The sequence below is a fragment of the Calonectris borealis genome, chromosome 1 (assembly GCF_964195595.1).
Source record: "Calonectris borealis chromosome 1, bCalBor7.hap1.2, whole genome shotgun sequence".
NCBI lineage: Eukaryota > Metazoa > Chordata > Aves > Procellariiformes > Procellariidae > Calonectris > Calonectris borealis.
In genome coordinates, this window is record NC_134312.1 from 14,597,037 (window position 1) to 14,615,522 (window position 18,486).

General features: G+C 41.5%; 1 protein-coding gene across 3 annotated transcripts in view; it reads right to left on the bottom strand.

Annotated features, from left to right (window-relative positions):
- Positions 1-6,994: 6,994 nt before the first annotated feature.
- ORC5 (origin recognition complex subunit 5) overlaps positions 6,995-18,486 on the bottom strand; it is a 95,391-nt gene continuing 83,899 nt past the window's right edge. For 2 of the 3 annotated variants that reach the window (XR_012672862.1, XM_075144921.1), the window contains one exon: positions 15,215-16,939. Coding sequence is in view for 2 of the 3 variants with exons in the window: in XM_075144921.1 (XP_075001022.1) it covers positions 16,894-16,939 (46 nt within the window). In the remaining variant the exon portion in view is untranslated. Of the gene's footprint in view, positions 7,594-15,214; positions 16,940-18,486 lie in introns of those variants that run through there. The other variant, XM_075144930.1, reaches the window with a different exon arrangement.

The following is an 18,486-nucleotide window of genomic DNA, read 5'->3' on the forward strand; positions in this document are numbered from 1 at the left end:
TATTTTCCCCCTGAATTTCTTAGAGAAGATCTCGCTTATCTGAATTACAAAGATGTTAACGTTGTGTTGTCACTGTGAATAAGGCGTTTAGGCAAAGATTTTATTTTGGTTAAGAAATGGAAGAGTTGGAGAATAATTACTGCATCGGCAATGTGAAACTTACGGACGTTTAAAATGAATCAGAACGTATTTACTTATTTATAGATGTTAAAATTAGAGTATGCTTTTACCTGCAAGTGAAAGAACTTGCATGTGCAGATGTGAAGTGTAGTTGAGGCTGCATGCATGCTACTTGCACCCTGAGAGGAGAGTATAACTATACTGGATATACATTCGTGTATCAGGTGAAGAATTTTTAGGCAATGGCATTTGACATTACAGTTCAAGGATGAAAAAGATTTATTGATCTGTGAGTTAAATAGTGACCCTGGTTTCACTTCTTGTTAGTGCTCTATAGGTTGCATTTAAAAACTGTACCATAATGAATCCTTAGGCTCAGACAAATGTAAATCCTTCCCTCGAAGATCACAAAGGAGAAAAAGCCTGAAGGAGCTGCTTAGCTCCACCACCTGTTTAATTTAGCGGATATTTTCATTACATTAGGGTCAGTTTTGTAGGATTCCTCTATCTTCGCTTTCCTGATAACATCATTTATTTTGATCTATAACGACCTCCCAGGCCAATATTTGTAAACAGTGACTGAAGTAATGAGTCAACATCATCTCAACATGCAGGATGTCAAACTGGACAGGAAGGTTTATTGTGTCACTGGGCTCAGTTTCGCATCGCTAAGGTAATTATTAAACCCGGGGTAAACAGAACTTTGATCCCATGTGTATTTTTAAACGATTGGCAACGGCCAATTTTACAAAAATGTCATTTTGAAAAGGCATTCTCCTTAGGAATTCATTGTGTCAACATCTAAGGTGTCCAGTGCAAGGTTTAGCAAAGTAAACTAGCCCATAGCGTGGGGTGCTGTGTGAGGAGCTGCGGGACCTCCTCTGATTCCCAGCCAAGAGGAGTATGAAACGTTCATCCCCCAAAGGAGAAAACCATTCACTCACATCAGTGCTACTGACTGGCAAGAAAAGGTGACCGTGGCCAGGGAAAAAATGGATGTGTAAAAGGATAAACACATGCATTGTAAGAATGCAGCAGGACCTGTCTCTCTTTAAAAATATTGTTTCCATCTCTCCTTTTGGTCATGGGGAGACTGTCTAAGCATCTTCTCTCGGTGGTCTTCTCCAAGGTCAGCTTCATATTGGCCAAACACTGTCCACCTTCCTTTGCCACATCCCGTCCTGCGTGAGAAAGGTGCTGAAGTGCCCAGTGAAAGAGGTGGGCACCTACGGGACGGGCACTAGTACTTCTCTTAGGCACTGATCCCCAAAACATCGTCCATGACCGGAGTTAGGTGCTGGAGATTTGTGTTTATACATGTGTGAAGGAACGGAAATTTGGGGAAAATAAGCAAAGTTAGGGAAGAAAGGAAATACAGGAGGAAAAGTGAATCTGGGTGAATTCGGGTGAACTTCCGACTGCAAGCAGGGGTCAAAAGCACCCAGCATCAGAGGTGCAGATTGGATGATGGGAAGGGACCCCCTGCAGAGGTGCACCAGCCCATCTGTCATGGGAAAGCTCACGCTTGCAGTGTAATAACTCATCATCGAGAAAAAAAATAGATGGGATGCTGTGGTAACCATCTTACCTAGCAGGGCAAGTCTGTGCCTATGAAGTGCTTACCTGTGTCTTGGACTAGGGACAGTTAAGAGTCCTGTAGCTGGTCAAGAAATGCCGTGAGAGTGATGTACAGCCGTATCTCAGCAGTCAGCAGCAGTTCCTTTAGGTTGCTAATAAAGGACCGAAGCGAGCGGGTATGAATAAATCTAAGGTAGGGATGGGCAGAGTAGTGAGCAGCATCAACACTTTCCCTCTGTCTGCTTTGCTGTACTGGATTCCATGCTCGGAGCCCGGGAAAGCAAATGGCCAGCCTCAGCACAGCTGCAATCCCAGTACATGAAGTCTAAAGAGGGATAACCCGATTCATTCATTTACAGTTCTATTTAATTAAAGAAATTCTTCCTATGATTTTATTATAGAAATAATTTCCAACAATGTGCCAGAATAAAATTACGTTTCCCCCACTAATAAAATTTTGTGGAAGTATGTAATTATACAGCTCCTGTATTTGAATTGTAAGATGTACTGCACAGTGGCATTTCTTATGACTATGTAAATTTAAAGCCCTAAATATTTCATACTAGCTGTAATATAACATAGTGTAATCAAAAAGTATGCCATAGCTGGAAAGGATGGGCTAGGTGTGAAGATGATGAAAACTCATCTGTTTGCTTGGCACTGTCAGTCGGGTGTTACTTGTCTACCTTTCCTGAGATCTCGCAGGTAATTTATGGCAGATTTTGCTGCTATTCTTTGCTGCCCATCCCCATAGGTGCAGTCATTAACATACACAGAAACCGTCCTGCTCTTCTGCACCTTCTCCGGGAGAACACCATGGCCCAGGACCCTCCGGGAGACAGCCCCGAGACCTGGAAGGGGATCCCCCGAATCAGTGCTGAAGAACAACTGGTGGCTTGAAATAATAACCAAGTCACTGTGAAGTAAATGTCCTCTTATTTATAGTGATAAAAGAATATCCGTAGATGGGCAGATATCTGCAGAGAAAATCTGCAAAGAAATAGCAGGTGAAACCTCAGCATGCTGGCTAGGCTGCTTCCTAATAGCTTCTCTGTATCACCTCTAGCAAATGGGTATCATCTACAGCGCTGTCGTTTATTGTTGATGACTGATAATAGGATTACCGCTCCCACATCCAAGAAGCATGGCAGCCCAAATAGCATCGTTTCATGCTGAAGGAAAGACGTTATTATCACATCCTGACTTCGCGTACTGCTCAACCGGTTATCTGTGCAGGACTCAGTGTAGAGCTCTGAGACTTTATAGGATATTATCATGTTATATGAAATTCATGCTGCTGCAGCTATAAATCAAGAGGACACCTCGTATGGTGGCTGGTTCTCCTTGGAACAGCATCTCTAAGCAGTGGCTCTGTTCTCTGAAAGATTAGTGTGTGATTTAAAGAAAAATATTGCCAATGAATTTAAAGCTCATGAAAAGGGGAGGTTTAATAACTCTGGTGTTCTCTGTTTAGCAATGTCGTATGTATAGCTACAGCATAAGCTTCTCCACAACTCCTTAAGAAGACACCCCAAGCCTGACTAGAGAGCCCCTCCTTTGCTAGACTAAAAGGATAATTCATTTTAAATAATATTTCTTAAACAGCATTTCCATCTATAGACACTGGCTAGAAGAGCACAAGCTGTGCCACTGGCCAAATGCAAGGAACATCTGTCTACAGGGAAACAGTAGGGGCTCCACATATTTAAGCTGCGGTTTTGAGAGCAGCTGAGCTGATCCTAATGGCTCACAGCTACCAAAGCACACCCTTCCCTTCCCCCCAGCCCCACTCCCCTGCCCGTCCCGGAGGCATGGCAAAAAGCCCTCCAGTTTTTTGGCTGAGTTAGTTTTTGGCTCACATTGGGATGTGACCAGCTCCGGAACTGGCACAAAGCAAACGGTGGAAGCACACGGCACAGGGCAGCCAGGGGAGAGGGGACCGGACCCACTGGCAAGGGGAGATAACTCACCGCATCTTGCGGGACTGAGCTCTGTTATGGTGGGGAACGGTGGAGGCTTGGAGACGCTCAGCTGCGGCTTCGCTCTCCAGCCTTGCACAGCCCGTGCAGATCAGGAGTGCTGAGTCCATGGGTGCCCAAAAGAGCTGGTATTGCCCAGGCACTGCGTATTTATGAGCACAGCGCTCATCTGAGCCCTTCCCTTGTGTTCCTTCAGCAGAAAGAGTGAAAACTGCATTTTTTGGGCACAAGGAGTTGACTTACCCTTGATGGAGAAATGATAGCTGGAAGAGAAACACCACCTTCAAAAAACATACAGCTGTGAAAGAACTGCTAAATGTAAAAGTTGGAGTAACTGCAGCCGAGTATCAAAGGTGAAAAGCAGAAAGCTTTGTTCAGCTCTGCGCAGCCAGTCCGAGCTTTCCAGTCTGCCCCAGTTAGAGCCTCAGCTGGAGCTCTCTCTGCTGGGTTGCTGACTCGGAACATTTGAGCAAACATCTTGTCTCCTTTTGCTGACAGGAGGCCGTATTATTCCCAGGCCAACTGAACCAGGGCATGCAAAGGAGATTGGGGTCGAATATTAAGATATATTTATATAAACTTATCCTTAATTGAGCTGTGAGAAGGTCAATTCCATTTCCAGGGATCAAGATGCAGAGGTGGGCTCTGCTATCATTAACCTCAGTGTATCTAGAGCCCCCTCCAAAACCCACTGGAGTCAGACAAAGTCTTTGGATCTGCCCCTCAAATGCTGTTAATCCTCAGCATTTAAAAAACTTATAATGAGAAATCAAAGCTAAAATTCCAGCAACAATGAACTAATTCTTCCAATGGTTAAATACGCTTAGCAGCCAACTCTGGGAAGTTAGGCTGAAGCAGCAGGTTTTACAGGCTTTTCACCTGTGCTGTTGCTTCATTTCTTCACAAAGAAATGTGCTAAATTAATTGAAGAGACCAACTTTTGCACATCCCCAGGCTTTCTATTTCACCTGTGTTTTTAAAAATAGACCTGAGAGGAGAAATGGCAGTTTATAAGCTTGCAGCGACTTGAAAACTCGTGTATACCTCTCCTTGGGACTCCCAGCAAACAAAGAGAAAGGGAGTTACTGGATGCACTAGGGAAAATTATGTTAAGGGCCTTGTAAGTTAAAAACCAAGCAGTTTTTGTGAGAAAAAGCAACCTCAGACTGAGAGAGTTTATCATTTAGGATTCACTCCATACACGTAGGGAGAAGGAAAAAAGTTCTACAGCATCTAAAATGCAAGGATGGCACTTCATCATCCTTTGGAAAAGTACAGAGAGCTGCAAGTGTGTACATAATCATTGAATAACAAAGTTCTGTTGGTTACAGGTTAAGGCTTTAAAATGCCCACTGACTATAAAGGCTTGTAATATTTCAGTAGGTTATTGCCTCTGAGAGGTGTTGCCACTTCATTATACATTTTCTGATTGTTGAAAAGCCTACGATGCTAAAGATGTGCTTTCTTCTGCCTGAAATAATGCCTGAGACTTGAGTGAGGGAGTGAATGTATGGCGTAAGCTGCTCATGAATAAAAGATGTTTGCAGCTAAGCAATCTAGAGTGTTCCTCTCTTAGGGGATTAATGCTATTCATCAGAAATTTTTAAAGAATAATTTTGAGAGACCTTTATTTTTTAAAAAAGAGGAGGAATCCAATTGCTTGAGTAATGGTGAGGATGCTTTAGCGGAGGGGATGGTGGGGAGGGAACCAGGGAGGACATTGAGCCTCATCGAGGCGGTCGTGGGAGACATCTCAGCGCTGTCCCTTGCCCCAGGCGGAGGCAAGTTCTCTGCGGCGAAACACCACAAGCCCCCATGCATCTTGCTGGCAGATGCTGCACTACAGACAGGCACAGGGAAACTCGCCCCGTGGCAGCAGCTGTGCTGAAAATGCGGCATCTTCTACGCAGAGGCTCATGGTGTCACTCTGGCACTTCAGAGGAGGCATGAGCATGGCCAAACACGGCAGCACTTCAACCTTCCCTCTCGCACCTGGGGTGCCCAGTGCTTGCTCGAGCTCCTGACTACCCCGAACTGTCCGAAGCGGTGACCCTTTGAGCTGAAGGAGGAGACCTCTCACCCACACCTTCAGAGATGGCCCCAAGTCCTGGGACATGCTCCAGTCACTGCTGGGCTCCCAGGTACAGCCTCAGAGGCTGCCCGAGATGCAAAACGCACTGAACTCCCCAGCAAACAGCCGGCCGGGCGTCACGAGAACCGTCTTACAGGATTTATCGGGGAAGGGTTTGTGCAGGATCGGAAGTAGCGCAAGTGTGAAACTGCTCTGCTGAAGTGTAACTCTGAGACTGGCACCCACGCCGTGCTTCTGCACATGCATCCGAAATACCGGTGACAGTCAGTCAAGACACCGAGAGAAGGGGAACGTGCTGCATATGCTGCCACAGGCAGCTCCCGGCAGCACAGCCATTGCACCTGCCCGTCTACAACACCACAGTCACACTGGAGAGGCCAAACCCTCTGGCCACGTCGCCCACCCTGGGCACGGAGCTCCTGGAGAAGGACTGAAGGTTGCTCATGGAGAGCAGCCATGCAGCTCCAGCCCGGAAACACATTGATTCGAGTTAATCTAGCTTCCTCACAACAGCAAGGATCTTCTAAGCTTGCAAATGTTTCAAATGACATGTTGAGATGCTGCCAGTGCTCCCATGTTCGGCTGAGGGGGAAGCTACGACTAGCGCTCTCCAGGTCCCTTTTCGGTAGCACAGAAGCTTATGCTCACGTGCTCTGGCCAGGGCCATGACCAAGCCTGTAAGTGATGGATGTCCCCAGGCCTTGGTGGCACAACCAGGTACAACCAGTTGAAGTGTTCCTCCTTTGTGGAGAACCTCTGCACGTAACCCATCAGGAACTGCTCTGTACATGGCGAGAAGAAAGGGAAGATCCCTGTGTGCCCATGACAGTTTTATCCTCCAGATATCACCTCTTCCTCTTACAGTCCCCATAATACAATTTTTTCTTTTCGGCTCTTGAAAATATTTCTTCTTTTTCTTTTAACTTGGCAGTGAATGATCAAATTTGTTTTGTGAAGAGTCACAAAGAACCATAGCTCTGAAAATGTGAGAAAGAATGAAAAATACTCCTATTTTTCTAACACTGTGGCTCTGCCTGCAGGGTTAGCAAGCGGCGGATTGCAATTATGGTTTAAGCATCTATTCATTCTATTGCAGGAAAAGCATCAACATGTGTGCTGTATTTTTTGGCTTCTAAACAGCAGAGTAAATGTACGTAAAATTGAAAGGTGATGTATAATATATGAAGAGAAGACATTTTGATCCATGCAGCAAAATGAAACATATGCAAATTATCAGCAGTTTATATGGAATAAAGTTTTACTGTACACAATTTTATGTGCTCGCACAGAGAATTTGTAATCCCACTAAGGAACATAGTCGACCTATAATGAATGAGGGTTTTTAGAATGAGAAACCTTTTAAGGTTTGAGCCAATAAATATCTAAAATATGGAGATTAAAAATAACATTGGAATACACATAGTAGCCAAATGAAATCATCACGTGTGCTTAAGGAACGAAGTATTCGGAAAACTCTTTATTTTCCCTAGAAATACTTTGCTTTAAATTCCATATTTTCTTTTGCCACATTTTTCACTTAAAAGCCTGCATGAGCTTTTGTACTGTTGCCAGGCTTATTTTTTGTTTATATACAGGTTCTTGCCATGGAGATATGTCCCTGACATGAAGGCATCCAGTATAGGAAATGACATGCAATGCCTTATTCTTCTAGTTTAATTAATGCTCTGACAACTTGGCAATAAGGCTACAGTGAAGAAAAGGTCTCTGCAGGGAACCACAGGTTTTGAGCAATAAGAAAGCTGTCAAAATTTTACTATATATCTATAGTAACATACCGAACATCCAAAGATTTCTGGAAGGCATCTGTAGAAAAGAATTCAAAAGAAAAAAGGTTAGCATAAAAATGATGTTCCTTAACCTACTAAAAATAAAAGAAAACCTACTAAATTTCTCAGCAGCCGGAGTTGGAACTGGGTAAGCAGCCTACGCTGACTTACTCGTTTCATGCAAAAAGAATTTCCAGTTTTTAACGAGCAAGGACTGTTTGACACAAACAGTAAAAAGGATTAGCCCAATCCCTGTTGAGACTGGTTCTCTTCTGTGATTTAAACAAGCTGAATGAAGAGTAGATCCATTGCACACAGTGATCCATGTAACCATTCTGGATCCCCGTGACCGAACCTGTAAGCCCTGGTCTTCTGCTCCACAGACAACTTCTTCTCAGCTGAAAGCAAAACAGCAGCATCTTGGCACGAGGGCAGGAAAAGGTGTCCTCTCTCTCTCCTCTGACTGGTTCAATATTTTGGGAAGCATCAAAGATGACATCCCCAAAGCAGACTGTAACAGCTCTAAAGGCAGCCTGCAGTCACAGACCTTGGATCATTAGAAACCCGTGGTGATCCATGCCTTACCGAGAGTATCATTTGATATTCATGATCTTACTGTGCTCTATCACCATCCTCGCTTTCTCAGGAAAGGAAATTGAGAAAATTGAGAAGGAGACCAAGCTCAGTATCACCTGACTTCCTCTAATATCTCCACATCTTTTTGGCTGTGAAGATGCAGAGATAGCCCTGTCTTTTCTGATGGATGAGCTATTCTTAAGCTACTGATGGAAAACAGCTGTCCATACTCACACACTTAATTGCCTTCCACACCAAAAATTCATGAAGTTGTGCCATCCTAGCAAAATATAAAGCAGCCACATATTTATGTATCTTTCTGAAATCAGGACTTTTGCCTCCTATAGTGTGAAGGCTTCCAAGTCATGGGAAAGCTTATAGTTGTCACAGACTACTCACTGCAAAGCAGTTTGAATTTCCAGTCTAATGCTCTGCTTCCCTGCTTTTTATTTTAGTGAAAAGATTCATTTATTTCTGCAAATACATCCTAAATGAATCAGAGGAATCAGCTTCAGTCTCTTCAGTGGTCTGATTTTCAAAGAAGAAGGTGCACAGCAGAAAGTAAAGGGCTACCACCAAAAGTATTTATAACTGTACAGACGAGTACTTAGATACACAGATAACAGCTAGTTTAAAATACTTACTATTCAGAGTTATTGCTGGCATGAGTACCAGTGACTATAATGAAGATTATTTGTTTTTTTCATGGATTTTGCCAAAGACTAACAGTTTCAGCTCAATTTTTCTCTATTGGGTGTGTCTGCAACACTAGTTTCCATTCTGAAGGTAAAGGAATTTTAGCAAAATATGGTTAATTATATCAGTGAAAACTAAAGCCAATGTTTTCTCTTGTGATGCTGACATAAAAAATGTGATTGTTTCAACGAGAAGTTCTGTCACTTCTGTGCTTTGGAGGAAGTATTTAAGATTAGATTGGGAAGAGCAAAAGGAAAAGTGAAACTAAGTCTAGAGCCAGGTTCTGTACACAATCTAATTAAAAACAAAAATCCCCAAACCCAGCCTGCTTTTATTTTAAATGTGGATGGTGAATGACAGAGGTATTGCTGAGGACAGAACTTTGCAGAAAGTAACTGTGACAATTTGCACAAACATCATACTTACTTCTTCTATAATCCACCAAAAAACCCCACTCTTGAAATTAGATGAGATTTTGTTTAAAGGCTTCTAAGCCATTAGAAAACAACACGCTCAGGATACAAAAACATGTCTCTCTAACGATAGCTCCAGATATGTTCTATCTCACCTGAAGTGAAGAGCGGCATTGAAGAAGCTATTTAAGGTTACTGCACATGCCCCGAACGCAGGCTAAGTCAAGCAAAAGAGCCTGTGTTGATTGCAAAGGAAGCTCCCCTTCCCGGGAGCCAGGAGCCCCGGGTTTGTTTACATCGGCGGAGAAACCGTGTGCTTGTCTTTGGTTGTTCTCATTTCCCCTGAAATTCCCGAATCTCAACATGACACTGCTCTCAGAAGTTTGAGCAGGACTCTCAGCCATTTGTTGTTTCTAATGATTTACATCCTTAAGGAATAATCAAAAATGGCATAGAAAATGTAACTGTGAGAAAACGGGATGGGTATTCATCCATGCACTTGAAGTTCAGGAACTGCTGTAATTGCATGCGAGTAACATAATTTGCCATCCTTATAGATATTTCGCTTATTCACATCACATCTTTCTTTTTCAGGGTTGCTACTGAAGATCCTACAGCCTGCAAGGTGAAAAAACCTCTCTCTGCTGTTGAAGTTAGCCAGCAGAGTTGTTCCGGGATGCCTACACCTGGGCTGGTGCCCAGGGCAGCGCTACAGACAGCACAGGGCACTTGCTTCCCCACACAAATTACTGGCACAGGTGGGAACTTTCAGTGCACTGGGTGCAATGGGGTAGGAAGAAAAAAAGGAGCTGGGATTGTACTGATGGAAGTGGGGGAGAGAAAGAAACAGCACCATCATAAATACTGTAAAAACTCTTCAACTAAAGAGAAACAAGGAAAACATCAAGAATATAATCAAGGTTTTTGCTACCAGAGTGGTAAACAACTTTCCTCTCCATCACTGCCTCTTGGGTACTTTCTTCTTTTGCTGCATTTTGTAGAAACATGCTCCCTCATCTGGCAAGGATGTCTTAATGAGAAGTTACGTACCTTACTCTTTGCTATTCTCTCTTTCCAACTATTCTCTGACTCCCAGGATTTAGGAGGTACCTGTGTGAAAGACCTCACTTTCACTTCACTACGTGAAGACAGAGAAAGATCTCAGCTGCTGAACTACCAATGCATGGGCTTCAGAAAAGCCTGCTAGCAAAGCTCTATTTCCCAGCCCTAGCAGTCCTGTTTTATTCCTCTGAACTCAAATATCTGAACAAAGCACATGAAATAACAAGCAGCACATATTTCCCTGAGCAAGAATCGAATGCAGGAAGGAAAGTATTTGCATATTAGAAATCCTGTTCTGTAGAAAATCTGTATGTGCCAGGAAAACAGAACATATGTGCTGAATGCATTTAGGCAAAACGGCACCTTTGCTGTGCTGCTTATGAAAAATCACATCTACTACACCGGGTCTGTCACTGACACCGGCTTTTCATCAGCATTTCATCAAAATCAAACAAATATGAAAAACAAACACCAAGAACAAGATGACTGATTGGCTATACAGCATTCATGGTCCAACATATTTAACCGGCATTTGGAAAACAACCTTGCTGAAGCTGAACACCTGCACTCGAGTACCCAACAGCCCCCCCTGAATACCCAAACAAGTGCTGGCAAGACAGAAGACAGTATGTGGCAACAGGTTACTTGAACAACGCACACCTGCGCCAAGGGGGAGGCAGGCAGCCCACAGCAGCCTTCCTGCTCTGCTGGCTCGTGGGAGATCCCTTCCGCGATGTAAACCCAGGAGCTGGCTGGGCTTGCAGAGCAGGTCTCTGCAAGAGCCATTTCAAAAAATATGCAGAATTGTAGCAGAAGGGTACAAGAAGAAAAAGAAGGGAATACAGAGTTCTGGATACATCAAAACATCAAATGTGTCAAAAGAGCAAAGTTCATCCCCGTTTCATTTCAAAGGAAAGTCCAGTCCCTTTCCATACCAGAGTTGCACAGCTGTACCCAAACGGTACACAGTGAACATGTATTTCCTTTCAGTACTTTGCTGTCTGGTGGTGGTAACTCCCTTGGAAGAGCTGTATGACAAATTCTTTTTGGCAACTGCAACACCAGCAGCAATGATTTGTAACCAAATGAAGTACCTGTCTGTTCAAAACCAGTATTTGAACCAAATGAAAGGAAGAGTTAGGGATACTTCTGCTGCTGTGGAATGTCCATTTCTTTGTTCTACTCTTCCTTTGGTCCCTCTGTTCACCTCTAAGAAAGCTCTTCCCTTGCTCAGTTCTAGGGAAAAAAGGGATATTGGTCACTGATAGAGGAGGTGCTGTAAGTCCAATACACTACAACACTTCAAACATTAAGTCCACCTATGGTATTTTGTACATCATATTCTCACTCCAAGACCACCTTGCTTACAGATAGTCACTCACTTGTTCAACTTAAACAGCATGGAAACAACCATGGTCACAGGCTGCTCGACAAACAGCCCTGGTCTTACTTTAATACCGCACTTCTAAGCTTCTTGATATTAGAAGCCTGAATATTTTCAAACGCATGGTTATTCAAATATATGGCTGGTATATTGCTAATGTCAAATAACAAGTATGATGTTTTGCAACCTTCTGTTCTAGCATAAGACACTGCCATTGAGCTGTTGCTTTTTAAAGACATCCCCATGTATAGTTTTCAGGCTATTCTCGTGATAAGGGCTGCACTTCTGTGATTTCAACTCTGCTGGCATACACAATCTCTTTCTGTATTGTTTTCGGATTTATTTTTAAATGGTCTTAATACACACACACACAAAAATAAAGAAACAAGAAGTAAAACTGAGCTTACTCCATGTTTAACTCTATCTGAGTTTTGTACAGTTTATATGAATCTGCCTCTTTAGGGTAAAAGGTATGTCACGTGGAAGTTGAGATAAAAAACATGCAGTTTTTGCTATTAATATTCCATCCAATATTCTAGTGGAGACATTCCAGTATCTACGAACACATAAAAACTTGGTATTGTTTACGATTAGAGTTGCTAATCAAGTTGTATCTTTATCCCAATGCATATTTACTAGCAATAATAAGGCTCTTTTTTAAGCTAGGCTGTTCTGTCATTGAGAAAACTGGAGAAGTTACTGTCACTTCAGGTAGCATTTACTCTTGGATGGAGTAAATCTTTTTTCCAAAATTGTCTGGGCTGACTAAAACACGTAGTATGCCGACCTCCAGGCAACCCTTAGGAACCTGCTGTTTCTCACTCTTTTCTGCCATCTCTGCCAACACAATTGCAGAGGGAATATCTAATCCTGGGATACTCAGCTGTGTACATTTTGCTCACAGGTCACAGACATGTAATATCTCCTACATTCCTGCTGGGAATCCTGTCCTTCACGCTATTCTCCTGGCATGGCTGGCTGTTCCAGTTACGAGGGGAGCAGATAGCACCTGAATGGTCCTGGCAAAACTACTTGGTGGATACTGGAAAAATTTAACCACTGGTAAAAATGGATGTATTCTCACATGTGTAAATCATGGTGCATAGAAGCACCAGAACTTAGAAAGTGCTCAGATAACCAATATACTACTTTAACTCGCACAAAACCAGACACAATAGCTAGGGGGATTATCATGGTAGAAGCAGCAGGTTCTGGGAGAACCAGAGTAAGGTAAATCACTGTCAAAGAAGAATCAATCTCCTCTTGTATTACATATGGATGCACCCTTGCAAGCCCTTCTAAAAAAGAAAATCTCCATGTTATATGTATGAAAATGCAGCAGTTGAAGAAGTCAGAGCTATTCAAGAGCACTAACTTCTTTGCAGCTGCATGTTAGCTGCATTTCTTTCTCCACTACTTTCTTCTTGTAAGAACAAGGCCCAGCTCCAGCTCCTGTTGATGTCTGGATCAGCCATTGGAGACAGGCACTATAAGTTTGTAATTTTTACAGTATTATAATGCTTTGTAACTCAGGAATAATGAAAAAATTCTCTGTTATTTTTTAAATACATACTGCTGCACTAAAGTACTGAGGGATTTCTAATTAGTTGAACAACTGTCTTGCTCTGCATCTTTTGCACAGTTCTTAAAACCACCTGTAGAAGGGATGAAATCCTGGCCCTGGGGAGGTTAAAGGAGGCCAGACCTCATCCATGAAAACAGGGTCTCAGAACGGGGTATTGCTAGCGTACCTAGTAAGAAACTCAGCAGTAATTTATGAACTCATTGACATGGATATATAGAAATATTTCTAGTTTGTCAGAATAAATCCTAGTATTCATCATCAGCATAGTTATAGCCTACATCAATCATCCGCACTTCAGTCACCTTGTTCATTCTCATATTCTGCCGATTCAGCTTTAAATTTTATATCACTGATATAAAAGACTGGAGTCTTTCAAAAAGGTCACAAAAGTGCATTCAATGTAAGGACAATGGTTCTCTGTAATGGATCCTCAGTAACTACTCCTTCTCCAGTTAACCTCATTTCAGTCTAACTACATTCCACAAAAATTTCTATCCTTATCCTTTGGATTTACACTGGAAATGATCATCAGGCTAGTGTGGAAGAAATTACATTGAAAAAAGTATCAGCAGCACCAAGTTTTGTCAATGCTTATTTTCTAAGACCCTTATTCCATGTCTTCTATACTTTGTGCTCCACATTTGGGGCTGGGTAGTTTTGAGGGGCTGGTCCGCTCTGTGGGAGTGATGGGGTGAAAAGGTGGGACAACCAAGGGAGCACATTTGACACAATGCAAAAGGGATGTTCTTCCAGCTGCAACCTAAACCAGAACTTACATGACTGATTTTGTTCCTCATTCAAACATTGCCAAGATATATACTAAACATGAGTTCTGAAATATGGCATCTTTAGTCCTTTCCATCTATATTGCCTGTCTAGCAGCTATAGGCAATTAAGTCTTGAACTGGTTCTGGTCCTGATCTTTTTCTAGAAAAGCTATGGCAGCAGTGAAAAGAAAAATCATTTATCCATATTTATGAGCTCATTTCTAACAACCAATTGAATTTTAACATTAAAACAAGCAATACAGTGTATTTCATTAAGTACAACTAACTACATGTGTTTATGGATCCATACTGTTGAAAAACTAAGATTCTGGAATTAATTTAACCATACAATCCTGAGCTTGGGCCAATTTGCTATTATACTAGAGCAAAAGAGCATTACGCTTGGTGGTTCTTTTTCTGTCTGAAACCTTTGAATCTGCATCTCATCTGTCATCAACCCCCATCACAAGCAGCATTAGAAATATTCCTGAAATGGCCGTGTACTAAGCCAACTGGTAAAAATCCTATTAATTTCTTTCCCATAGGAAATCAGATATAAATGTTGTCTGAAAATGTCTCTAAGACAACCAAATTTATTGTGCATCCATATATTAATGTAGGGCTACCTGTAAAGCTGTCTTTTATGGTCTCCTTGTATTCTCTTAAAGTGTATATCTGGAACTATTTTTGTGATATTTTCATGAAGGTTGAGTGGAAGTGTGGTATTATTCACAACTTGCTGTTGGTAGTAAAGCTTTCCAAAGAACAACAACTTACTTCTGCTTGGTAGGTGCTAAGGTTTTCGGCCATCCTGACTACCGCTAAGCAGGAGCTTCACAAGCTGGCACTGTCCCCTCCCAGCAGTACCGCCCTGCCCCACTTTGCTGAAAGCTGTAAACAAGGTTGGCTGCAGAGTTTTTGAAATTTTGTGACTCGAGAGTTGTAGCACTTAATAAATTAGTATCAGTCCCATCATGTTTCATATATCAAATTCTAATCCAGATCAGATGTCACAAAAACCTATGATGTATTGCTGTTGCTTTACATACACTAGTTTACGTATGAACACCTCAAATCTTTCTTCTCCAAGTTTCAGCCCTAGATAGTCATACAGGAGATTCACAAGAGCTGAGCTCAGCCCAGCACTAGCTCCAAAAGGGGAAGACGCTGTAAAGTTTAGCTCCAAGTTCATCTTACATACATTTTTATTAGTAAAAACAAAAGCAGGTAGTAAACATTTTGAAACAGGTCATGTATTTGCATCCAAGCACTTCAGCAAGCGTGACAAATGTTGCCACCTCATGGAGAGGTGCAGGGTTTGATTCAGCTCAGCGGTAGGAAGGGAAAGGGATCACGGAGATGACTCATCGCTGCCCTTTCACACTCTCCTGAGGGGGGAAGCGACAGCTTGGCCAGAAAGACACTTTTGTCGCTCAGATTCACCTGCAACTTGTTCATTTGGGTCTGAATCCAGAAGCCTGGCTACACACCCACAATTGGGGAAAAAAAAAAAGAAAAAAAAAACAGAAAAAGCTACACATGTTCAGAGTAGTTGACTAGCTCCAATACCAGAGCAAGGGGGGGAAAGAATGATGATTTTTCCTTGGAAAAAACCATAATGGTCAACATAGGACATAGCTCGGTCTTATACTGTCAAACAGTCAAAGGCCAGCATTCGGGAGTAAAACGTCTGAGTAACAGGACCTGGAGTTTTCAAGAAGGGGACAGAAATCTTCAGATTCATGAAGACAATAATCTCGAACTGGACCAGGCGATTTTAATACCCCATAAATGTAGTGGCAGTTGGGAATCCTCTACTGGGAGACCAGTAATTGTAGTGTATTCCACCATGTATTTCCAAAGCTAAAGTTTTATGTTATAACACCACATTGGTTATTCACTATTCTGCCTCTTTTGGGGAACTGCTGCAGGAATACTCTGTCACCTGTTGAATTTCCCCCTTTCTGACGGAAAGGCCGCTGTGCCATCCTCCTCTACAGGACAGATACTGTTACAAAAGCCGTTACACAGTACGTATCTTAAAGTATGTTCATTCCAAACGGCTTTATAATTAGCACTTAATATAACTGGATGAGCGTAAAAGGACTATAAAATGTTTAAACAAAAATAAAACCTTTCAAGTTTGACATCGGGATAGAACTTTAAGAATCAAATGATATTTTTTAAATAACGCTTTGTAAAAATAGATTCATAGTCAACATTTATGAATGGTCTGAAAAAAGACAGTGTAGTGATTAATTGGGAGTTTCCTATCATCGTGATCTCCATATAACAGTGTAACAGTCTGCCTACATATGATTGAAGAGAAAGAAGGATTTATACCAGCTTGATTTTAAATATGTTCTTATGTTTATTATATTTTGCTACTCCACACTCCTAAAATGGTGGCCTCAGGAAAAGCTGCTTTGGCAGGCAATTGCAAAGATTCCTGTGGAGAGGAAGTGAAAAGACTGGGCATACAAACAAGGGCTGCTGCCATGTTCAAAGCACTGGGGAGAGTTCATAGAGCAAAATGCAGTCCTAAGTAAATGGGTTTCAGGCAATTTCAGTGTTAAGATAACATCATTAAGAGTAGAACAGATTGTGCTCAAACCCTGCTGTTTATAATTAACACATTGCTTCCAAATACTCCAGGGTCCCTGGTAAATAGTCCTCTGCTCAGATCCACCCAGACCAATCAGAGTATTTTCATCAAGTTCCATGCTGGGCCAGCACCTGTTTGGACAAATCCAAAAGAGCCAAAATACTCTTCTTTCTGGCTAGCTAAGTAGAGAGATGAACACAGCTTGCCTTAGTCATTGTCATAGTGTCCATATGGCTGTGAAGCTTGTTTTCACAAGAAATCGTACAAGTACTTTATTATGTCGAAGTTCACAGTCCTATAAACAAAAACACAGTATATTAGAGCAATCATCTTAACAGTGCTAAGACTTTAACCCGTTTGGAGGCAGCACACACGGGACATTCTGCACAATCAAAATCAAGCAATATCTCCAGAAGAAATGCAATCAGGGATGAATGAATTTTGGAACTTCTACTGTTATTTACAGTATCTGTCTTGTGATTATTTAAACCTTTTAAGATTCTAAAAAAGAAATAAAGCAGCTTTCTGGTAAAAACTGGAAGATTCTTATTTTGATCATTAAGCAGGAAAAATATATCAAAGTTAGTAAGATTATATTCTCATATGGTAAACGTGACAGTCTAGTTGGTGATGCAAAGCAGCAATCTTTTATGCTATTGAATGTTTTGTTCATTTTCCAAACCACCTGTTTTAGCATGTACTACGTAACTCCTTCATCTGTACTCATTTGCAGTCTGTGTTCTTTCAGTCTTGACACTAGTTGACCCATGTTCATAGCTAAATTTGAAAAATTCAAGAATGCCACTCAATGGGATAGCAGATTTTAATGTATACTTTTGTACTTTAATGGCAGGCAGAATGAAACAGCAGTAGAATAAAACATATAATTATTTTTTTGTCTCTAAACTCATTCTGCTATACAATCTAACACTCAGACTTTGGGGTTTACGGTTTGAATAAATAACACAAATTACTGCATATAATGACAAGTATAAAATTAAAAGTTTTTAAAAAAGTATTCAATGATGCAAAAATAACTGCTCACAATGCTAAGTGAGATTAACTGGCTGAATGTCTTATTTGTTAGACTACAATCATTTAATATTCTCTGTTCACGCATCATTCTGTAACCCACTTTTCAAAAAGTTTCTACAAAACATCATATTGGGCAGAAAAACAGTTCAGAAATCCCCAAGACACATAACAAGAAACACCGTGTTTGAGTCTACTTAATAATCCAGTGACAAAATTAAAGAAATTAACTGCCACTGTAAGACTCGCATGACATTGTGTCACTCAAGAAAAGTGCTTTAGTTACAAGGCTTTCCGCAGAAAAAATCACACATTCTAACAAATGCTGACCTTATCAACTAAACGAAACACAATCGTCCTGTCATAACAACTGGGATCCTTAGAGACTATATGAAAAGATCCATTACATTCATCAAACATTAAGAGATCCCTATTTCAGCTACAGAAAATTTATGAACTTAGGTCTGAAATTCTCACAACAGAAATTAAAAATTTCCAACAAAGAAACATCTAACCTTACCTTCAGCCAAGTGAGTAAATACTACGTGGTAAAAAGCATGGGGATATCTCTGCAAAGACTGAATATATGCAAGGGAATAGAGACAGACATGAGGTTCTGTGGTATTAAACAGAGAGACTGTGGATGGCCAGCGGTTATCACACTAGAAGCCACCAAGAAGAGATACAAGTTTTCTACTCTTTTCCAAAAACAGGTGGCTTTTGTGTTTTAAAAAAATGCAAACTTCACTTTTGCTTAAAAAATAAAGGAAAATGAAATTAGAATCTGAACAGCTTGAATGGGGGTAGGAG